The sequence below is a fragment of the Oncorhynchus mykiss genome, chromosome 5 (assembly GCF_013265735.2).
Source record: "Oncorhynchus mykiss isolate Arlee chromosome 5, USDA_OmykA_1.1, whole genome shotgun sequence".
NCBI lineage: Eukaryota > Metazoa > Chordata > Actinopteri > Salmoniformes > Salmonidae > Oncorhynchus > Oncorhynchus mykiss.
The window spans coordinates 56629981-56647822 of NC_048569.1; the positions used below are offsets into that span (position 1 = coordinate 56629981).

At 45.4% G+C, this 17842-nt stretch overlaps 1 protein-coding gene across 4 annotated transcripts; it reads left to right on the forward strand.

The window, feature by feature from the left end:
• The first annotated feature begins 1815 nt into the window (after positions 1–1815).
• Positions 1816–17110, forward strand: stil (STIL centriolar assembly protein). Of its 4 annotated transcripts, none has more exons than XM_021603431.2 (17): positions 1816–2286; positions 2583–2668; positions 2801–2908; positions 3182–3297; positions 3494–3681; positions 7287–7543; positions 7650–7733; positions 7956–8042; positions 9834–9984; positions 10574–10683; positions 10950–11070; positions 11207–12190; positions 12299–12428; positions 13229–13466; positions 13849–14002; positions 14283–14602; positions 15710–17110. In XM_021603431.2, exons 2-17 carry the CDS (start codon positions 2658–2660, stop codon positions 16392–16394), a joined length of 3744 nt encoding a protein of 1247 aa, XP_021459106.2. In that variant the 5' UTR covers positions 1816–2286; positions 2583–2657; the 3' UTR covers positions 16395–17110. The 4 variants fall into 4 exon arrangements, with proteins under 4 accessions (XP_021459106.2, XP_021459107.2, XP_021459108.2 ...); XM_021603432.2 differs by having other exon boundaries at positions 1816–2252; XM_021603433.2 differs by having other exon boundaries at positions 1816–2237.
• Positions 17111–17842: the final 732 nt, after the last annotated feature.

Here is a 17842-nt window from a genome sequence, read left to right on the forward strand (position 1 = left end):
CTCAATCCACCCCTTCCTCCTTTTGAACAAGACCTCTATTGTGCTGTAACTCCCATTTGTAACATACACATCTAGGACCACCATGAATTGGCCCAGGACTATGTCTATGCCTCATAAGTACTGTAAGTATGGCCCAAAGACGAATCTCCACCTTGGGATAAAGCCAACATATGTGTCTGGTGTTTGTTTACACACTGTCAGTCTGAGTACCGGACTGGTAGTGTAATGGCGACTATCTCAGTATTTTTTTAAAGCAACAGTTTATGCCTGTGTTTCCTGAGTTGACAGGGTTCTCTGAGTAACGCAAGACTATGAGCTCATTTCTGCCAGTGGGCTGGAGAAATAGTCCAGTTTAGCCAGAGAAAAAGTAGTCGATGGTGTCTGAAGCTTTCATGTTGAAACACTGCTTTTCAGATTGTGGGGGTTTCAAGGAAAAGCAGAATTGCAGTGCCTTGCAGAGATGATATTAAAAGCCTTGCTAGCCAGACATAACTGTATGCATCTGACAGCCTTAAAATGCCTATGGGAGTAGACAGTCGAGGATGCTCTGATATCGGAGCTTTTCATCAAGACTGAAGAAGTGATTGACCCTGAGCACAGATCTGGGATCCCCTTACATTGTTACAAACCTGACCTCTCAAATCCTTACTTTTTCATTACACATTGATGACAACAGGTGTTCTGGATCCCAACAATCATCAACTATACTCTTTATACTCACTGAGCAATTTAGGCCAAATTCTAGACAAAAATGTCAAAGTGAAATATAAAATAGTTATAAAAAAGGATGAGGCAATACAATACATACTGTACATCCAGTTAATAATGTGAAAAAGTGAGAAGTTACCTATTTATGCATTTCTTCAGTGTGCTGATTTCCCTCAGGCTCCATGACTGTCTAAATTCCCAAAATATCTCACTAAACAGAATGGGGTACCTCAATCATCTTCACATGTGAAATTCCTCACAGTACTCCTTCCTGTCCCCCGCTCTCTGTCACACAGTCTCTCTCTGCATATCAACAATTGGTTTGGATTGTTAATCTCCTCTGAACTGAAATGGATTAGGGCAAAATGAATCCATGACGGCCAGCCATTGGCTAGACGCTGTTGCAATCACTTCAACCTGGAACCCATTGGTCTCAGCCAGCATGAGTGAATGAAGCATGGACGGACTAGAGATTATTTCTATCAGGGTCAAAATGAGTTCTACTGAGTCAAATGTGTAATGATGTCATGTCAAACCCCTTGCTGATCCCAGCTGATGTTTGGGTGTACAGGGGAGCAGGATTACTTACGGCCAATTCTGTAATAGCCTAAATTCTGTCAGACCAAGCTCTTGTGCAAAGTCAATATTACATTGCTCTTTCCTGAATACCATCATGACAACCCCTCAAGCGGGATGGAGCATCACTGTGCATCTGTGAATGGTGGTCATGTTGGAAAAGCCCTTCTGTGACTTGTACTATCTACAAATTAAAAGCATCATGTGAAAGATTAGGTTTGAAAATGATACTGATGTTTGTGGTTGATTTGATGTGGCATAGTAATTTTGTTTGCCTGCCGTGTTTTTGTCAATAAAGATGGGATGTCTGTGGCATAGCAAAATGCCTGTGTGTATTACTGTATAACCTGGTATAATTGCGCCCCCTTGTGTTTTTGTTTTTGTTTAATTCAAATGGCTGTCAGTATCAAAAACGTAGCTCATCGTTGCAAGACTTGATGTACGGTGTAGCATATAGCATTATCGCTATTTCATATTCTTTGTGACCTCAACAAGACTCGTGTACTGCATCGCCATTACGATAAAAGGACTGGATGGGCTGAGCGGGGGATATTGTCAGTTCCTCTGACTGGAGCCATGGCAGCCATGAAACGGAGCTTTCTATTGGCTGGATTTCATGCCCCGCCATTGGAACCTGGAAACAGCGCCATAATCAATTACGTTTGATTTATCGCAAAGGACATTTGTGTTCTGCGTTTAGCTAGCAATGCGGAAAGGGATTCATTCGATGCGACGCTAGGTCGCTGCCAGGTGAATTACTTTTTTTTTTTAACGAAACAAGACCGAGAAAGTGTGGATTTACCGCGGATATGACTGCTTTGATGTTGTCGCGGAGGAAGTCTTAGTTGAGGGACAGCGGCTTGAAGACAGTTCTCCGAACATTTCAGGCAGCCATCACGACTCGGTGGCACGCCAACCCATAAGATCGCTAGTTCGTTAACTGGCTACGTTTGGTGAATAATATTACTGTATGTGCTATGGTCACAAATTGGACTGACATAGGTAACGGGGTGTTTGAGCTAACGTTAGCTAGGTAGTTACAGCAACGTTAGCTAGCTGTGCCATTTTCTAAACTTGCCAGGTGGCTAAAGTCCTTTTAACTAGCTAACTGCAGTAGCTAGCTAATGTTACGTTGCCAGCTAGTATTTTGGTGTCAGTGAATTGCTTGAAAATGTGCATGGTGTCATGCACACACATTTAGATTTTACCCGGTGTTTGGTCTTGACATAACGATGTCAAAGTGTTGGCCTCAGAGTCATAGCCAGTTCTTGTTGACAGAACGCCTTTCCTGTCCACAGACGAGTGTTCAGGTGAATTTGAAAGGCTTGCCATCTCACGTCTTGGACAATGTTTACAAACCAGATAATCTGAAGATGGCAACAAGGTATGTACATGTTTCCTTTGCATATATCAAACCTGGTACATTTCTCATTTATTTCGTAATTGTATTGGAATAATTAGATTTCCCACTGGGAAGTTTGTCTGACAGTATTTGACATTGTTAACCATACCACAGGTCACCAGAGAATGCGCTTGCTGCCCTCACCTTCCCCAAATCCAAAGTAGCCCTATGGGACCCCACACCTAATGGGGATGTGGTTAGCCTCCACCTCTCCTATTACAGGTAGTCTACTGGGTTCTCTTTGACAGTGACTACTTAGGATGCAGCACGGTAGTACACAGTGGCTTTCTCATCTCCAGCCCATCGTCTGTACTGATTTGAGAAATCTTGGCCGGATGTAAAGCAATATGTCGGGCTTGCTTTCATCTGCTTAATTCTCTCCAATCAGTTCAGTTGAAAGAAAGGATACGAGGGAGACTATTTAAAAACAACCTGTGATTGTTATTTGGTCATGTTCTGCCTTCACTACTTGAAAACCTGTTTTCTATTGAACAGAAATCCCCGGCTACTTCTTGTGGAGAAAACTCTTCGCTTGGCCCACCGCCATGCTCGACAGAGTAACATGCCTGAGTTCAGCTGTTACTTGCTGGGGACTATTGCTGTGGATTCTGGTGAGAAGTATTCATTTTTGTCATGACAAATTTTGAAAAAATTAGAGAGGATAGAGCAAACATGTTTTTAGATGGAAAATAATTATTTTATACTCATGATAATGATTGCTTGGATATGCTTGCTAAGTAAGTAATCTAAGTTTGAATATTTTATATTTCAACTGCCCCTCTGTTCTCTCTCCACTCTTTCTCCAAGATGAAGAGGGTGTGACATTAACACTGGACCGGTTCGACCCAGGCCGGGGGCAGCCTGGCTCCTCTGGAAAGGTGCCCACTGCCCTGATGCCTGGGGACGTCCTGGTGCCCTGTGTGCTGGAAACACAGGGGGTCTCTGCTACAGACACCATGGTTCACTCGGCAGAAGTCTTCCACATTTCTTTTAAGGTAACATGAATATGTTAATGTCTGCACTGAAAGTAAATGTCCTCATCACTCATATAACACTGTGCAACTATGTATTGTGTGATTAGTATGATGAAGTTGGTTTTATGAGGATGTTATGAAATGAAGGTTATGCTTACCAGAATACGAGCAGATACACTTAAAAAAAAAAAAAAACTTAACTAGGCAAGTCAGTTAAGAACAAAATTCTTATTTACAATGATGGCCTAGTGGGTTAACTACCCTGTTCAGGGGCAGAACGACAGATTTTTACCTTGTCAGCTCGGGGATTCAATCTAGCAACCTTTCGGTTACTGGCCCAGCACTCTAACCACTCGTTACCGTATTTTCTTACAATGCTGTGTTTTCTAACTGGAATTTACATTGGTCCCAACTGTAGGTTCATTTCAACCCACCCTCTTAACTGCCTAACGAGATGGCCCACCTCTTCTGTTGCCTGGATAACAGAAGGAGCATACTCCCTCTACTCCTAAGTTGGCAGTTATTGCAACCTGTCAGCAACAGGTGTTGCTAATTACTGAACCCAGGGCTCCAGACGGTGACCATTTAGTCACGTTTAGCTTTTAATTGGTCAAATTGGTGCAAGCTGCACTTTCTACCTGGTCACCTCAATCAAAACAACCTATTTTGGGGGGCAGATAAAGCCATGTTTTGGTCAAACCGTGAAGTGCATTATTCCACAGATGATCCATTCTATTGAAAAGATACTCCAGTGCAGGGGTATTCAACTTACCCTACGAGGATTAGATGGACAATTTCTGGGATCTTTTATTTTAGCTCATGAAACATGGGCCCAACCCTTTACATGTTACGTTTTTATATTTTTGTTCAGTGTATTTAAGTTGGTTTCCTCTCTCCTTGCTATTCTTAGACAATTAAAGCAAGGGCTGTTTTCTCATCTCCTAACTCCACTGCTGCCTGCCACATTGTTCTCAACACCAATATGCTGGGTAACTTTGCTATTATGCACATAGCAACATGGTCTAGGAAAAAGCGGCAATTCAACAATGCGCTGATGTTTCAGAACTGTGGACAGAGACCACTATCCAACGCGGGAGAAAGTGCATTTGTTATAAAATATAATTGACTAGTGTTCTTATGTAGTATAACCATGTACAATTTCAGTAGCACATGTTTTAGTGATGGACTGTGCCATCCCCATGTGCGAATCAGACCGGTGTCTTGTACACCATGATTCTATATTTTAGCTAAATGCTCAGCTAAAGAACTCTTTGTCGAAAAACAGCCTATCGACTAAACAATCGACCAGTCGACTAAATGGGGTCAGCCCTAGTAATTAGAACAAGTAGTTTTGCGTCATACCCGTGATATATGGCTCATATCAGTATTCAGGGCTAGAACGACCCACTTTAAAATTAGCTAACTAGCTAATGTGTTTTGAGGTCCCACTTCCGCAGCTGGTGAATTGGCATGAATTTAATTAGGCCTGTATTTAATATTAGTGCACATAAAGATGAAGGCAAATTCACCTCTATTGAACAAAAAATTATATTCTGTAGCCCTATTTTGACAGTAAAGTACAACAATATTAGCCTAATTGACATGAATTTGGTTGACAATCACTGGATTAGGTTGCATATCAAAATATCTTGAATTGTGCGTTCCTGTTTGGACATTGTATTCAATAAATAAGTTATTACTTCTAACATCTCAGTAATCTATTACACTTTTTAATAAAGCATTGTGTATGACTTTATAAGATCACTACTCATTTTCCTATTCCGTGGTGCCACCAAATATATATATACACACACATACACACACACACAGTGCCTTGCGAAAGTATTCGGCCCCCTTGAACTTTGCGACCTTTTGCCACATTTCAGGCTTCAAACATAAAGATATAAAACTGTATTTTTTTGTGAAGAATCAACAAGAAGTGGGACATATTCATGAAGTGGAACGACATTTATTGGATATTTCCAACTTTTTTAACAAATCAAAAACTGAAAAATTGGGCGTGCAAAATGATTCAGCCCCCTTAAGTTAATACTTTGTAGCGCCACCTTTTGCTGCGATTACAGCTGTAAGTCGCTTGGGGTATGTCTCTATCAGTTTTGCACATCGAGAGACTGAATTTTTTTCCCATTCCTCCTTGCAAAACAGCTCGAGCTCAGTGAGGTTGGATGGAGACCATTTGTGAACAGCAGTTTTCAGTTCTTTCCACAGATTCTCGATTGGATTCAGGTCTGGACTTTGACTTGGCCATTCTAACACCTGGATATGTTTATTTTTGAACCATTCCATTGTAGATTTTGCTTTATATTTTGGATCATTGTCTTGTTGGAAGACAAATCTCCGTCCCAGTCTCAGGTCTTTTGCAGACTCCATCAGGTTTTCTTCCAGAATGGTCCTGTATTTGGCTCCATCCATCTTCCCATCAATTTTAACCATCTTCCCTGTCCCTGCTGAAGAAAAGCAGGCCCAAACCACGATGCTGCCACCACCATGTTTGACAGTGGGGATGGTGTGTTCAGCTGTGTTGCTTTTACGCCAAACATAACGTTTTGCATTGTTGCCAAAAAGTTCAATTTTGGTTTCATCTGACCAGAGCACCTTCTTCCACATGTTTGGTGTGTTTCCCAGGTGGCTTGTGGCAAACTTTAAACAACACTTTTTATGGATATCTTTAAGAAATGGCTTTCTTCTTGCCACTCTTCCATAAAGGCCAGATTTGTGCAATATACGACTGATTGTTGTCCTATGGACAGAGTCTCCCACCTCAGCTGTAGATCTCTGCAGTTCATCCAGAGTGATCATGGGCCTCTTGGCTGCATCTCTGATCAGTCTTCTCCTTGTATGAGCTGAAAGTTTAGAGGGACGGCCAGGTCTTGGTAGATTTGCAGTGGTCTGATACTCCTTCCATTTCAATATTATCGCTTGCACAGTGCTCCTTGGGATGTTTAAAGCTTGGGAAATCTTTTTGTATCCAAATCCGGCTTTAAACTTCTTCACAACAGTATCTCGGACCTGCCTGGTGTGTTCCTTGTTCTTCATGATGCTCTCTGCGCTTTTAACGGACCTCTGAGACTATCACAGTGCAGGTGCATTTATACGGAGACTTGATTACACACAGGTGGATTGTATTTATCATCATTAGTCATTTAGGTCAACATTGGATCATTCAGAGATCCTCACTGAACTTCTGGAGAGAGTTTGCTGCACTGAAAGTAAAGGGGCTGAATAATTTTGCACGCCCAATTTTTCAGTTTTTGATTTGTTAAAAAAGTTTGAAATATCCAATAAATGTCATTCCACTTCATGATTGTGTCCCACTTGTTGTTGATTCTTCACAAAAAAATACAGTTTTATATCTTTATGTTTGAAGCCTGAAATGTGGCAAAAGGTCGCAAAGTTCAAGGGGGCCGAATACTTTCGCAAGGCACTGTATATTTATGCGACCAAATCATGGGCTGGTGCCACCAATATAACTGAAAAGGTTAGTGGCACCAGTGCCACCAGGGGAAACCTTTAATCCAGTGCCCTGGAACTGCGACCGTGGAATGTGCTCAACTTAAACAGCCCTAAACCATGTCGCCATCCTCCCTCCCACCCTACCTGTTCAGATGCTCCAGCACTGCTGCAGCAGCCGGGAGTCCCTGGACCTGTCTAAGCTGCTGGCCCTACGAGCCCACCTCAGCTGCTTCCAACAAGGTGACAGCCTGGGCTTCTGCCTGCGCTGGGCCGCCACCGCCCCCGGCAACACGCTGGACGCTGTGCCCATCCGGCCTGTGCCCATCATCCCCACTGCCTTGGCCAGGAACCTGAGCAGCACGGCCAGCCTCACCCAGCCCCTACACAGCAGCGCCAGCCGCAAACAAGGGTAAGGATTAAGGCCATAACATGGAATAACATATTAAACAAGTCATGCCAATCATTTATTTTTATCGCTGTTATTAATTAATCCCTCTGGTCTACATTTTGTTCAGCTTTCTGACCATGGATCAAACCCGGAAACTGCTGCTACTACTGGAGTCTGACCCGAAGGCCTACACTCTTCCACTGGTCGGAGTGTAAGAATGCCCTCCGTTGACATTATATTTTTCGGCAAACATATGTTATTATTTTGGATGTGCGGGCTTGGGGGGGACTCCATTTATTGGAGATAATCTGATCCACAAAAGGATTTATCCTTCCTTATAGTACTCAAGCTGTTGGGGGCGGGTGTGTGTGTGCCACCTCATTAGCAGTAGTGTACAGTTTGGTTGACGTGCTTGTGGTGTTGTCTGTGGCAGATGGTTGAGTGGGGTCACCCACATCTACAACCCCCAGGTGTGGGCGTGGTGTCTGAGGTACCTGTTCAGCTCCTCCCTCCATGACAAGTGAGTGGGATGCCCATCTGTTCACATATTGCAAAAGCACCCTGACTGTCATTTCTCACTTGGCTGAAGGTAGTCTGGCTCCATACTCTGTGCTGTAGCCAACAGTTTTATGGTTGTTATCCCAAACATACAGCAACAAACACAGACGTTGGTTGAAGCACAACTGATGTGGGCCTACAGGCCAGGCACTTTGTAATAACGTTCATGAATAAGCATGAATAAATTATTTCAAGTGTTTCTAAATTATTATAGATGTTTATGAATTATGGTTTCTATGCTTAAGATGTTTTTGTTTTTTTACCAAATCATGAAATATTTTTAGTCCATGGGTGCTTATTGAAGGTTAGCTTTAGCTGTACAGTGCAGTCGGAAGTTTTCAGACCCCTTGACATTTTCCACGTTTTGTTACATTACAGCCTTATTCTAAAATGGATTATATCATTTTCTTTACTCATCAATCTACACACTTCCCCATAATGACACATTTATTACAAATAAATAATGGATACCTTAGCCAAGGAATTGTCCGTAGAGCTCCGAGACAGGATTGTGTTGAGGCACAAGACTCTTCCTAGAGCTGGCTGCCCGGCAAAATTGAGCAATCGGGAGAGAAGGGCCTTGGTCGGGGAGGTGACCAAGAACCCTATAGTCACTCTGAAAGAGCTCCACAGTTCCTCTGTGGAGATGGGAGAACCTTCCAGAAGGACAACCATTTCTGCAGCACTCTACCAATCAGGCCTTTATGGTAGAGTCCAGACGGAAGCCACTCCTCAGTAAAAGGCACAACAGCCTGCTTGGAGTTTGCCTAAAGGCACCTAAATTACTCTGACTGAGAGAAACTAGATTCTCTGGTCTGATGAAACCAAGATTGATCTCTTTGGCCTGAATGCCAAGTGTCTCAGCTGGAGGAAACCTGACCCCATCCCTATGGTGAAGCATGGTGGCAGCATCATCATGCTGTGGAGATGTTTTTCAGCGGCAGGGATTGGGAGACTAGTCAGGATTGAGGGGAAAGATGAACGGAGCAAACTACAGAAAGATCCTGGATGAAAACCTGCTCCAGAGCGCTCAGGTCCTCCGACTGGGGTGAAGGTTCACTTTCCAACAGGACAACGACCCTAAGCACACAGCCAAGATCACACAGGAGTGGCTTTGGGACAAGTCTCTGAATGTCCGTCAATGGTCCAGCCAGAGTCCGGACTTGAACCCGATCAAACACCTCTGGAGAGACCTGAAAACAGCTGTGCAGCAATGCTCCCCATCCAACCGAACAGCTTGAGAGGATCTGCAGAGAAGAATGGGAGAAACTCCTCAAATACAAGTGTACCAAGCTTGTAGTGTCATACCCAAGAAGACTCGAGGCTGTAATCTCTGCCAAAGGGGCTTCATTCAGTAAGGTACTATGTAAAGGGTCTGAATACTTATGAAATGTGATGTCTGTGTTTTTTATACATTTGCAAACAATTCTAAACGTGCTTTTGCTTTGTCGTTATCGGGTATTGTGTGTATATATTGTGTGTGTGTGTCCCATCAATGTAATCCATTTTAGAATAAGGCTGTAACGTAACAAAATGTGGAAAAAGTCAAAGGGTCTGAATACTTTCCGAATGCACTGTACATGTGTAGAATAGGGATTTGTCAGACAGCTCTATTCATGAGATTTCTATCTGCAACGTTACACAACATTTTCACACCGTTACATCAATCAGTGTTCTTATTGGTTCAGTTGGGCAACCTTCTCACTTCAAAATGTTTTAATGAACACACCCCTGATTTATTGTTGTGTTCCAGGGTGATGTCTGAGGGCGGTGCGTTCCTTGTGGTGCTGTACTCACTGACCCACAGGGAGCCAGAGTTCTACCAGGTTCAGCCTTGTAGTGGGCAGCAGCAGGACATGACCTTTCAACTGCTCACCAGCACCGAGTCACTCACTCTTTACCAGGTAGGTACACTTATGCCTGACTCACTCTATCGCTCCAACCTGAACCATGCTCGGACATTTCCCTTTCACATTGAGCTTACCAACATGGTTCCAACAACTATTGTCGATGCATAAGGAGGTCGGTGCAGTTCAGCTTGTTTTGGCTCAGCTTAGTAGTATGAAAAGTCCTCTAGTGGCCTTTACCTGCTATTACAACAATAATTTATTGGCCTCCTGAGTGGTGCAGCGGTCTAAGGCAATGCTAGAAGCGTCACCACAGACCCGGGTTCATTCCCGGGCCATGCCACAACCGGCCGTGGCAGGAACTCCCATAGGACGGCGCACAATTGGCCCACCATCGTACGTACGGGTTAGGGGAGGGTTTGGACAGGGGGGCTTTATTTGGCTCATCGCGCCCTAGCGGCTCCTTGTGGCGGGCCTGGTGCCTGCAGGCTGTCGCCAGTTGAACGATGTTTCCTCCGACACGTTGGTGCAGCTGGCTTCCGGGTTAAGCTGGCAGGTGTTAAGGATGGCGATTACATAATTTATACAAGGTGGATAATCCACGTCAAAATGAGACTTCATTTTCTTTTGTTCCTTGTCTGTGCAGAATGTAGAGATGTCCGAGGGCTGTACTCTGAAGTTTGAGCTCAGTGCCGAGACCCAGAACCGTGAGGCTGAGTTCTTCAGGGAACTGGTGTCCCGTGTCTCCTTAACAAGGTATACAAGCTCTTCTCTCAAGCATCTGCTGTAACAATATTACCTCGACTGGAGCAGTGGATTGAGACTCGATGCCGTCTGTGTGTGGTGGCTTTTTGTCTGTGTTGGGTGACAAGAATCATTAGTCTTTTGTTATTAACTACTAACTAAACTCATGAGAACGATCCTCTAACAGCATTTTATGACTTCACAGGAATTGCTGTGTGTTTGATTAGACAATGGGCTCACCAGTGTTTTGACGGTGTCTGTCCTCTTCTCTCCCTCAGCCCTGCGTCAGTGGCAGCCTCTCCGCAGGACAGGCTGTCAATCAGCGACCATGACTCTGGAGTGGAGGATGAGGACCTCTCCCCCAGGCCCTCCCCAAACCCACACCCTCTCACCCAGCAGGTCAGTGCTCTCTCTCTTTTGGTGTCTGTCTCTTTATTTTTCTTGCTGTAACCAGAGGAGGTTGCTCTATTTTTCATTTGAAGCAGTCTATTTATACTTTAGGGTCTGTTGTAAATGTTATACCTTTTTGTTTCAGACCAAGCAGGTCCACCCCTCTGTGCCGGAGCTCTCTCTAGTGATGGACGGCAGTTTCCTGGATGGAAAGACCATGGGTCGCCCTCATCCTCCCCTCCCAGCTCTGCAGCACAGAGGAAGTGCCCCTCCCTCCCACCAGCTCCACCCCTGGGCTGCCAGACCCTCAGAACAGGGTCCCACCATCCTCGGGGGCCCCCCTCCCATTAGAAGGCCCCTGACCCCTGCCATGGCCTCCCAGGGCAAAGGCAGCAGAAGAGCTTCCCTCACCCCTGGGCAGCAGCCACCACCTCTCTGGCCCCCCTCCTCCAGCAGGAACTCAGCCCCTCCGCAGTTTGGGAAGAGGTCGTCTGCCTCTACTTCATCCTCCTCCTCTCCAAAGACTGGCTCCTCTCCTAATGGATCAGTCCATCAGGCCAGGCAGTTCCACCAAACCCCAGGTCGCCCCTCTCACAGAGGGGCCTCCCCTGTTGGAAACTCGCCACAACCCATCCCCAGGCACAGCCCCGGTCCCCCCCCAACCCCAGCCCTCATGCCCACTCACCAACAGCCCCCAGTCCATCCCAAGCACTTCCACAGCACCCCAAATCCCAACTTGAACCAGCCTTGCGGGTGCTGCTCCTTCCAACAACATGACCATACCCCCTTGTACCACCCCAACCACTGGCAGGGGGCCTCAGGGACCCCGGGTGGGCACTTCTGCTCCAACTCTGAAAGTAACCCCCCCACCTCTCGCCAAACAAACCTTCACTACAGCCCAGCGTGCCTCACCGGGGGCCCCCCCACCACACACCACTTCCCCTCTCAGGGGCCCTGCTCTCCCAGGGGCCATTTGGAGCTTCAAGCCCCCGCCTGTCAGAACCAGTGTTGCCATGCCCAGGCAACCCCCTCTCTCTCTCCCCTGGACGGGCCTATGAACCTCCTAGCCTCTGACGCCTATAGAATCCTGGTGGACCAAGACCGGCAGCTCAAGTTACTGCAGGCCCAGGTCAGGTTCTCCACGGTGTCATTGTGGATATCAGACACTGTATCAAATGACACAATCTTAAAGCTTTAGAACAGGGGTTCTCAATCTTTCTTAACCTGTTGATTTCAGATCCAGAAGCTACTTGAGGCCCAAGGGAAAAGGGGGAGCTCATCTCCATCCACTGAGCAGGCAGTCATCCAGACACAGACCTCCCCTGGACAACAGACCAAGAGAAGTGTTAGCATCGCTGTAGGCACAGGTACTAGAGTCTTTCATCACTGCTTATACATGGTGGATAGTCATAGTTTGTCTATCCACTGCATTTTGATCCAGTACTACGTCTGTCACTCGTTTTTGCGAGACTGTGTGACGCTCTAGTCTCCAGAAACACTGTGAAAATCGTATTTCCCACTTATGGTTCATTTGAGATCTGCTGAGAACATGGCCTTTTCTTTTCTCTCCAAGTCTCCTGAATAGAAAAAGTGAATTTGGACTACCCAGTATCAATACACCTATGATTACTCTTTTGTTGTGTAACTGTTTTTGGAGTTTTTTTGTTTGTTTACTATACCATATAGGGTGTGTTTGTAAATTCCCTCTGGTGTGCGTTCTGGGCGTAAATTCAGTTGTCAGATTGTCCGTTCGTAAATTAGGTGTTTCGCGTTTGGTGTGCCCACTGGACGCTCTGGCCGAGGAGTAGGGTTGATCCGAGCATTCCTCACAACGGCACCCAAGCTAACTGGCTAATGTTGGCTAGCTACTTCCAGACACAAATGAGAGAAACTCACTCTGACCATTTTACTTGCCCTAGCAGAGCTGGTTATCTAGAGCATTAGTGACTAACTGTGCTGCTGGCAACAATTTAACTTTTTTTATTTATTTTTATTTTACCAACGTTTACTGACCCCTGTAATATTCAGCCGGTGTTGCGCGTTTGTAAATTCATTATTCTGCCCTCTGGCACACTCAGACGAGAGTGCTCTGAAATTGGACGAGATAGACAGTGAATTTACGGACACACCCTTAGTTGACTAACTTCATCTCTTCCCTCCTCTTCAGGTGCCAGTCTCTTCTGGGGCGTCCCAGTCCATGCCCCCGCTCGCGATGACGAGGAGTGCCCACGGCCAGAGTGGCACAGAGGGCCTGGTGCTCCTGATGGCAGCAGGGCCTCCTCTAGTCGGAGCTCTGGCAGTGCCAACCTTACCCACAGCAGGCACATAGGTGGCTCGGAAGAAGAGAGCGGGGTCCGGCAGGGACGGGTGCCAGGCTCACCAGCCAATCAGTCAACGCACCAGAGGTAAGCAAACGGTTGGCTGCTTTTCAAACTGAGCACTTGTTTTTATGTTTTTTTTACATTGGCCCAGCCCTCAATTTGAATTGACTGGAAGAATGCAAGAAAGTAATGGTCGTAGTTGACACCGTTTTACTCCCTTCATTTCATAAGAATGAGGCTTGAATGATTGAAAGGAATAGTTTCAATCTGAAACCCAGCCACGAAGAACATGGGCGATGTGAAAATATCCACGATAGGGTGAGCCCTCACAACTGGCATCAGACGTGTGATCCCACCAACTGTGACGGCTCACCATCGGAACACTGGTGCCACCTCGTGGCCATTTCAGTGAATTTATTTTTACCGGACTATGAACCGCATTGTGTTTATTGTGCATTTCCTGCAGGACTCAGTCAGCATTTGGAGACTGTTCTTTCCAGAGTCCGGTGTTGGGGGAGAGTGCCAGCATGTACTACCAGTCCCAGTCTCCACAGAGAGACGACACCAAGAGTGAGGAGTCCAGGGCGATGGACGATCAGCGGTTTTATCAGGATCTACTGGTAAGAGTGCTCTTTATAGGCTCTTTCTCCATGAAACACTTATGAGCACGGCCCCAAGTGATTAGTCTGTGTTTGTATTTGCACCGTCTTTCATTCTGGTATGCTTTATTTTGGAGCAATGTTTCAACAGAATCTAGTATTGCAGTGAAACGCTTAATCCAACATGTTATGTGGCCAGCCTCCGTCCTGTGAGATCCCTTTTTTGACTCTGTCGCTTGGAACTAAACGTACGAGAAGCGCTTTTACCAATAAAGATCTGACGTTCTTCATCCTTCCACAGGGCCAAGTGAACAGCCGCCTCCAGGGATCAGTGAACGAGGAGGTCGACGAGGAAGAAGACCAAAGGCCCTCGTACCCACGGCGGGAGAGCCACAGCTTGTCCCCTAGACAAGTGTCCCACTGTCAGTCCCAGCAGTCCTCCCCTAGCCCTGTTCCCGTCAGCTCCCGGAGGCCGGAGCCCAAAGGAGGGGAGCAGCCAAAAGGAAGGGACCAGGTGCTCCACGCCACACTGCGCCAGCTGCAGCAGCTAGGGGTCAACGTGGACCTGGACTCTGCTGACCCCGGGGGAAAGACCAGGCGCAGCTCTGTGGAGAGTGCCAGGTATGTTTGCGTTGACGTTTCAGGTTTACTTGACTATCTTTGCTCATAGGTCATAGATGTAGTAGTCTTATGGTGTAACAATGGTGCCACCTAGCAGTAGGACTGGGAAGGAAGTGTCAGTCACGGAACATGGACCTGTTAGTATCAGTGGTGTAAAGTACTTAAGTAAAAATACTTTCTTAACTAGGCCAGTTAAGAACATTCTTATTTACAATGACGACCTGCCAAAAGGCCTCCTGCGGGGGCTGGGATTAAAAATGAATAAAATAATAAAGTATAGGACACGACCAGAGACTCCAACACTACATAGAGACAGACCTAAGACGACAACATGGCAAGTCAGCAGAATATGACAACACAGCATGGTAGCAACACATGGCTGCAGCACAACATGGCACAAACATTATTGGGCACAGACAACAGCACAAAGGGCAAGAAGGTAGAGACAACAATGCATCACACAAAGTAGCCACAACTGTCAGTGAGAGTGTCCATGATTGAGTCGTTGAATGAAGATTGAGATAAAACTGTCCAGTTTGCATTCCTAAAGAAAATAATTATTTTTTTCCGCTACACCGTTACATTTTGAATGCTTGGCAGGATAGGAAAATGGTCCAATTATTAAGAGAGAATCCCTGGCGGCTCACTAAACACCTGCTTCGTTTGTAAATGATGTCTGAGTGTTGGAGTGTGCTCTTAGCTTTCTGTAAATAAAAAAATGTTAAACAAGAAAATGGCACCATCTGGTTTGCTTAATGTAAGGAATTTGAAATAATTTTTGTATTATATTTTAGCAATTACATTTACTTTTGATACTTAAGTATATTTACAACTAAGTACTTCAACTTTTACTCAAGTAGTATTTTACTGGGTGACTTTTACTTGTCATTTTCTATTTAGGTATCTTTTACTCAAGTATGACAATTGGGTACTTTTTCCATCCTTGATTATGGTTACAGCCATTCTAACATTACAATAGGGGCTATTACAATGGCCGATTCTCCTACTTTCTGGCTCATTGTCATGTAAGTTCGACATCATTCCCTTATGCAGAAGGTGTTCCTGTAGCTTTGATTGTAAATGCAGCTCCCGTTTCCTTCTCCCCAGTACCCTGGCCGGCATCAACCCGGAGGCGGTCATCAGCAGACTGACCCTCCCAGAGTCGACGGCGACCAGCATGTGGGGCGGCAGCGTGGATCTCAGCCTGGAGGCCAACGCCATCGCCCTCCGATACCTGAGCGACCAGCAGCTCTCCAGGCTCTCTGTAGGGGGAGGTCAACAGCCCCCCAAGGCCCTTCCCTGGCTCAGCCCCTGCACACTGCTCTCAGAGAACCCCCCAACGGAGAAGAGCGCCATGGGACTGAGCAGTATTCTATCTCCGAACAACATGTCCTTTGCCACCCGCAAGTACATGAAGAGGTACGGGCTCATAGAGGGGAGCGGGAGTGAGGAGGAGCTATCGGAGATGGGATACACTGTACAGTTCCATGTTCAACAGGAACAAGAAGGGCAAAGAGCGAGGGTTCTGAAGAACATCACCAATGAGTTGCCCCACTCCGACCCTGTCAACCTCCAGGCGCTGCATGCAGACTCTCAAAGTCAGCTACTCAGAGACTTGCGTCCTAAAATGCAGCTTTTGGCCCGCGGCGCCAAACACAGTCTGGAGAAAGAGAATGGCGCCAAATGGCGGCCATCTTTAGGAGAAATGCAGAGGGAGTGTCCTCAACCAGAAGGGTCGATGGGAAATTTCTTGGACCTAAGTAGACTTCGACAGCTGCCGAAACTCTTCTAAAGGACCACGGCAACTAATGTAAAGGGAACTCAAAATGACAGATGAAATGTATTGTCGAAATCCATTGGGATTTGTCAGTTTGCTTGTTTTCTTAGTAAGAGGTTTTTTAATGCTTCCATACATTTGTTTACACATTTCGTTTTTTTAATGCCTCTATTTTAATCTTCATGGTGCTCATTGTAATGGATACATTTGTTTGTGACCACTGATGAACAGAGACTGTTAGTGAATCACGACAGTGCTCTTGGTCTTATGAGCAAAATTCTTGTCCTTCTTCTACTACCACTTGGGTGTAGTGTTATGATTTAGCTCTTCAATGGTGGCAGCCAGGTCATTTTCTCTATTTTAATTTAAAGGGCTTTTGATTTTCAACATGCAATGGATGCCAATTGTTTGAACCATTTGTTGAAGCTATTTAATTTACGTTTTGGCCGTTTATTGATAACCACTATACCCAATCTCCTGGTAATTGATGTGTACCTATTTATTTAGTCAAAGTTGGGATTACATGGTGATTACATGGTGAAACAGACTAAATTCATGCCAAATTTTTCCTTTTCCTTTTTTATGTTGTAAATATCTAAGTTTCCTTCATGCTATATTGTTTTTCTTGTGTTTGTACATGAAATGTCTTGAGCATTATTTCAAGTGTCTCAACTTGAACTTTCTATTTAAAATTGCCTCAATAAATATGTACCTGATTCATATGTTTTGTACTTTTTCTACAGATGGTTCTCTTTCTTTTGTGAATTTACATTTTAGTGTTCTATTTAGTTAGCCCTCTACTGTCCCTCCCCAACCCAGACTTCTATCCCTGAAGTCATTTCACACCCCTCTGACACAGACTTCCCACTGTTAACCTCGCCTCACCGCTCTTCAAAAAATCTGCCATGTCACACATCAGGCATATCTAGAATAAACAGACATACTAGTGATTTCAATTGTGAAATGTTGCTAATCTGTGCTAGAGCTGGGCTCTGGAAAATGTGGTTAATCACATGCAAACAGCATGTCGGCACAGAGTAAGAGTAGCTCAGATATAGTCATCCTATACCTGCACCTGTGGAGAAAGAAATGTGACGTCTGCTTACCAGATCTACGTTTTGCTCTTCCTTTTTGTAATGCATGTTGGAGGGATTAAAGAAGAGAAGGAATGCAAGAATAGTCTTAATGTATTCACACACTTATGAATCGTAAGATGATAATTGTTCACCCAACAGGATAGTCTTTCATGTGTGGGTTCACCAGTTGTCATCGTTCTGCAGCCAGGTGCCCTCGTCTAGCACAATGCTGTTCGTCCCGGTAATTTCCCACTTGGCCTTATAGCGCTGGTCCCCTGCGCCCTCACCGAGGTCCCACACCTCCATAAACAACATCTCCTCAGGCACCTCCATGAGATCAGAGGTCAGGCCCAGTTTCTGGAGGTCAAAGGTCATCGGTGTGGTGGT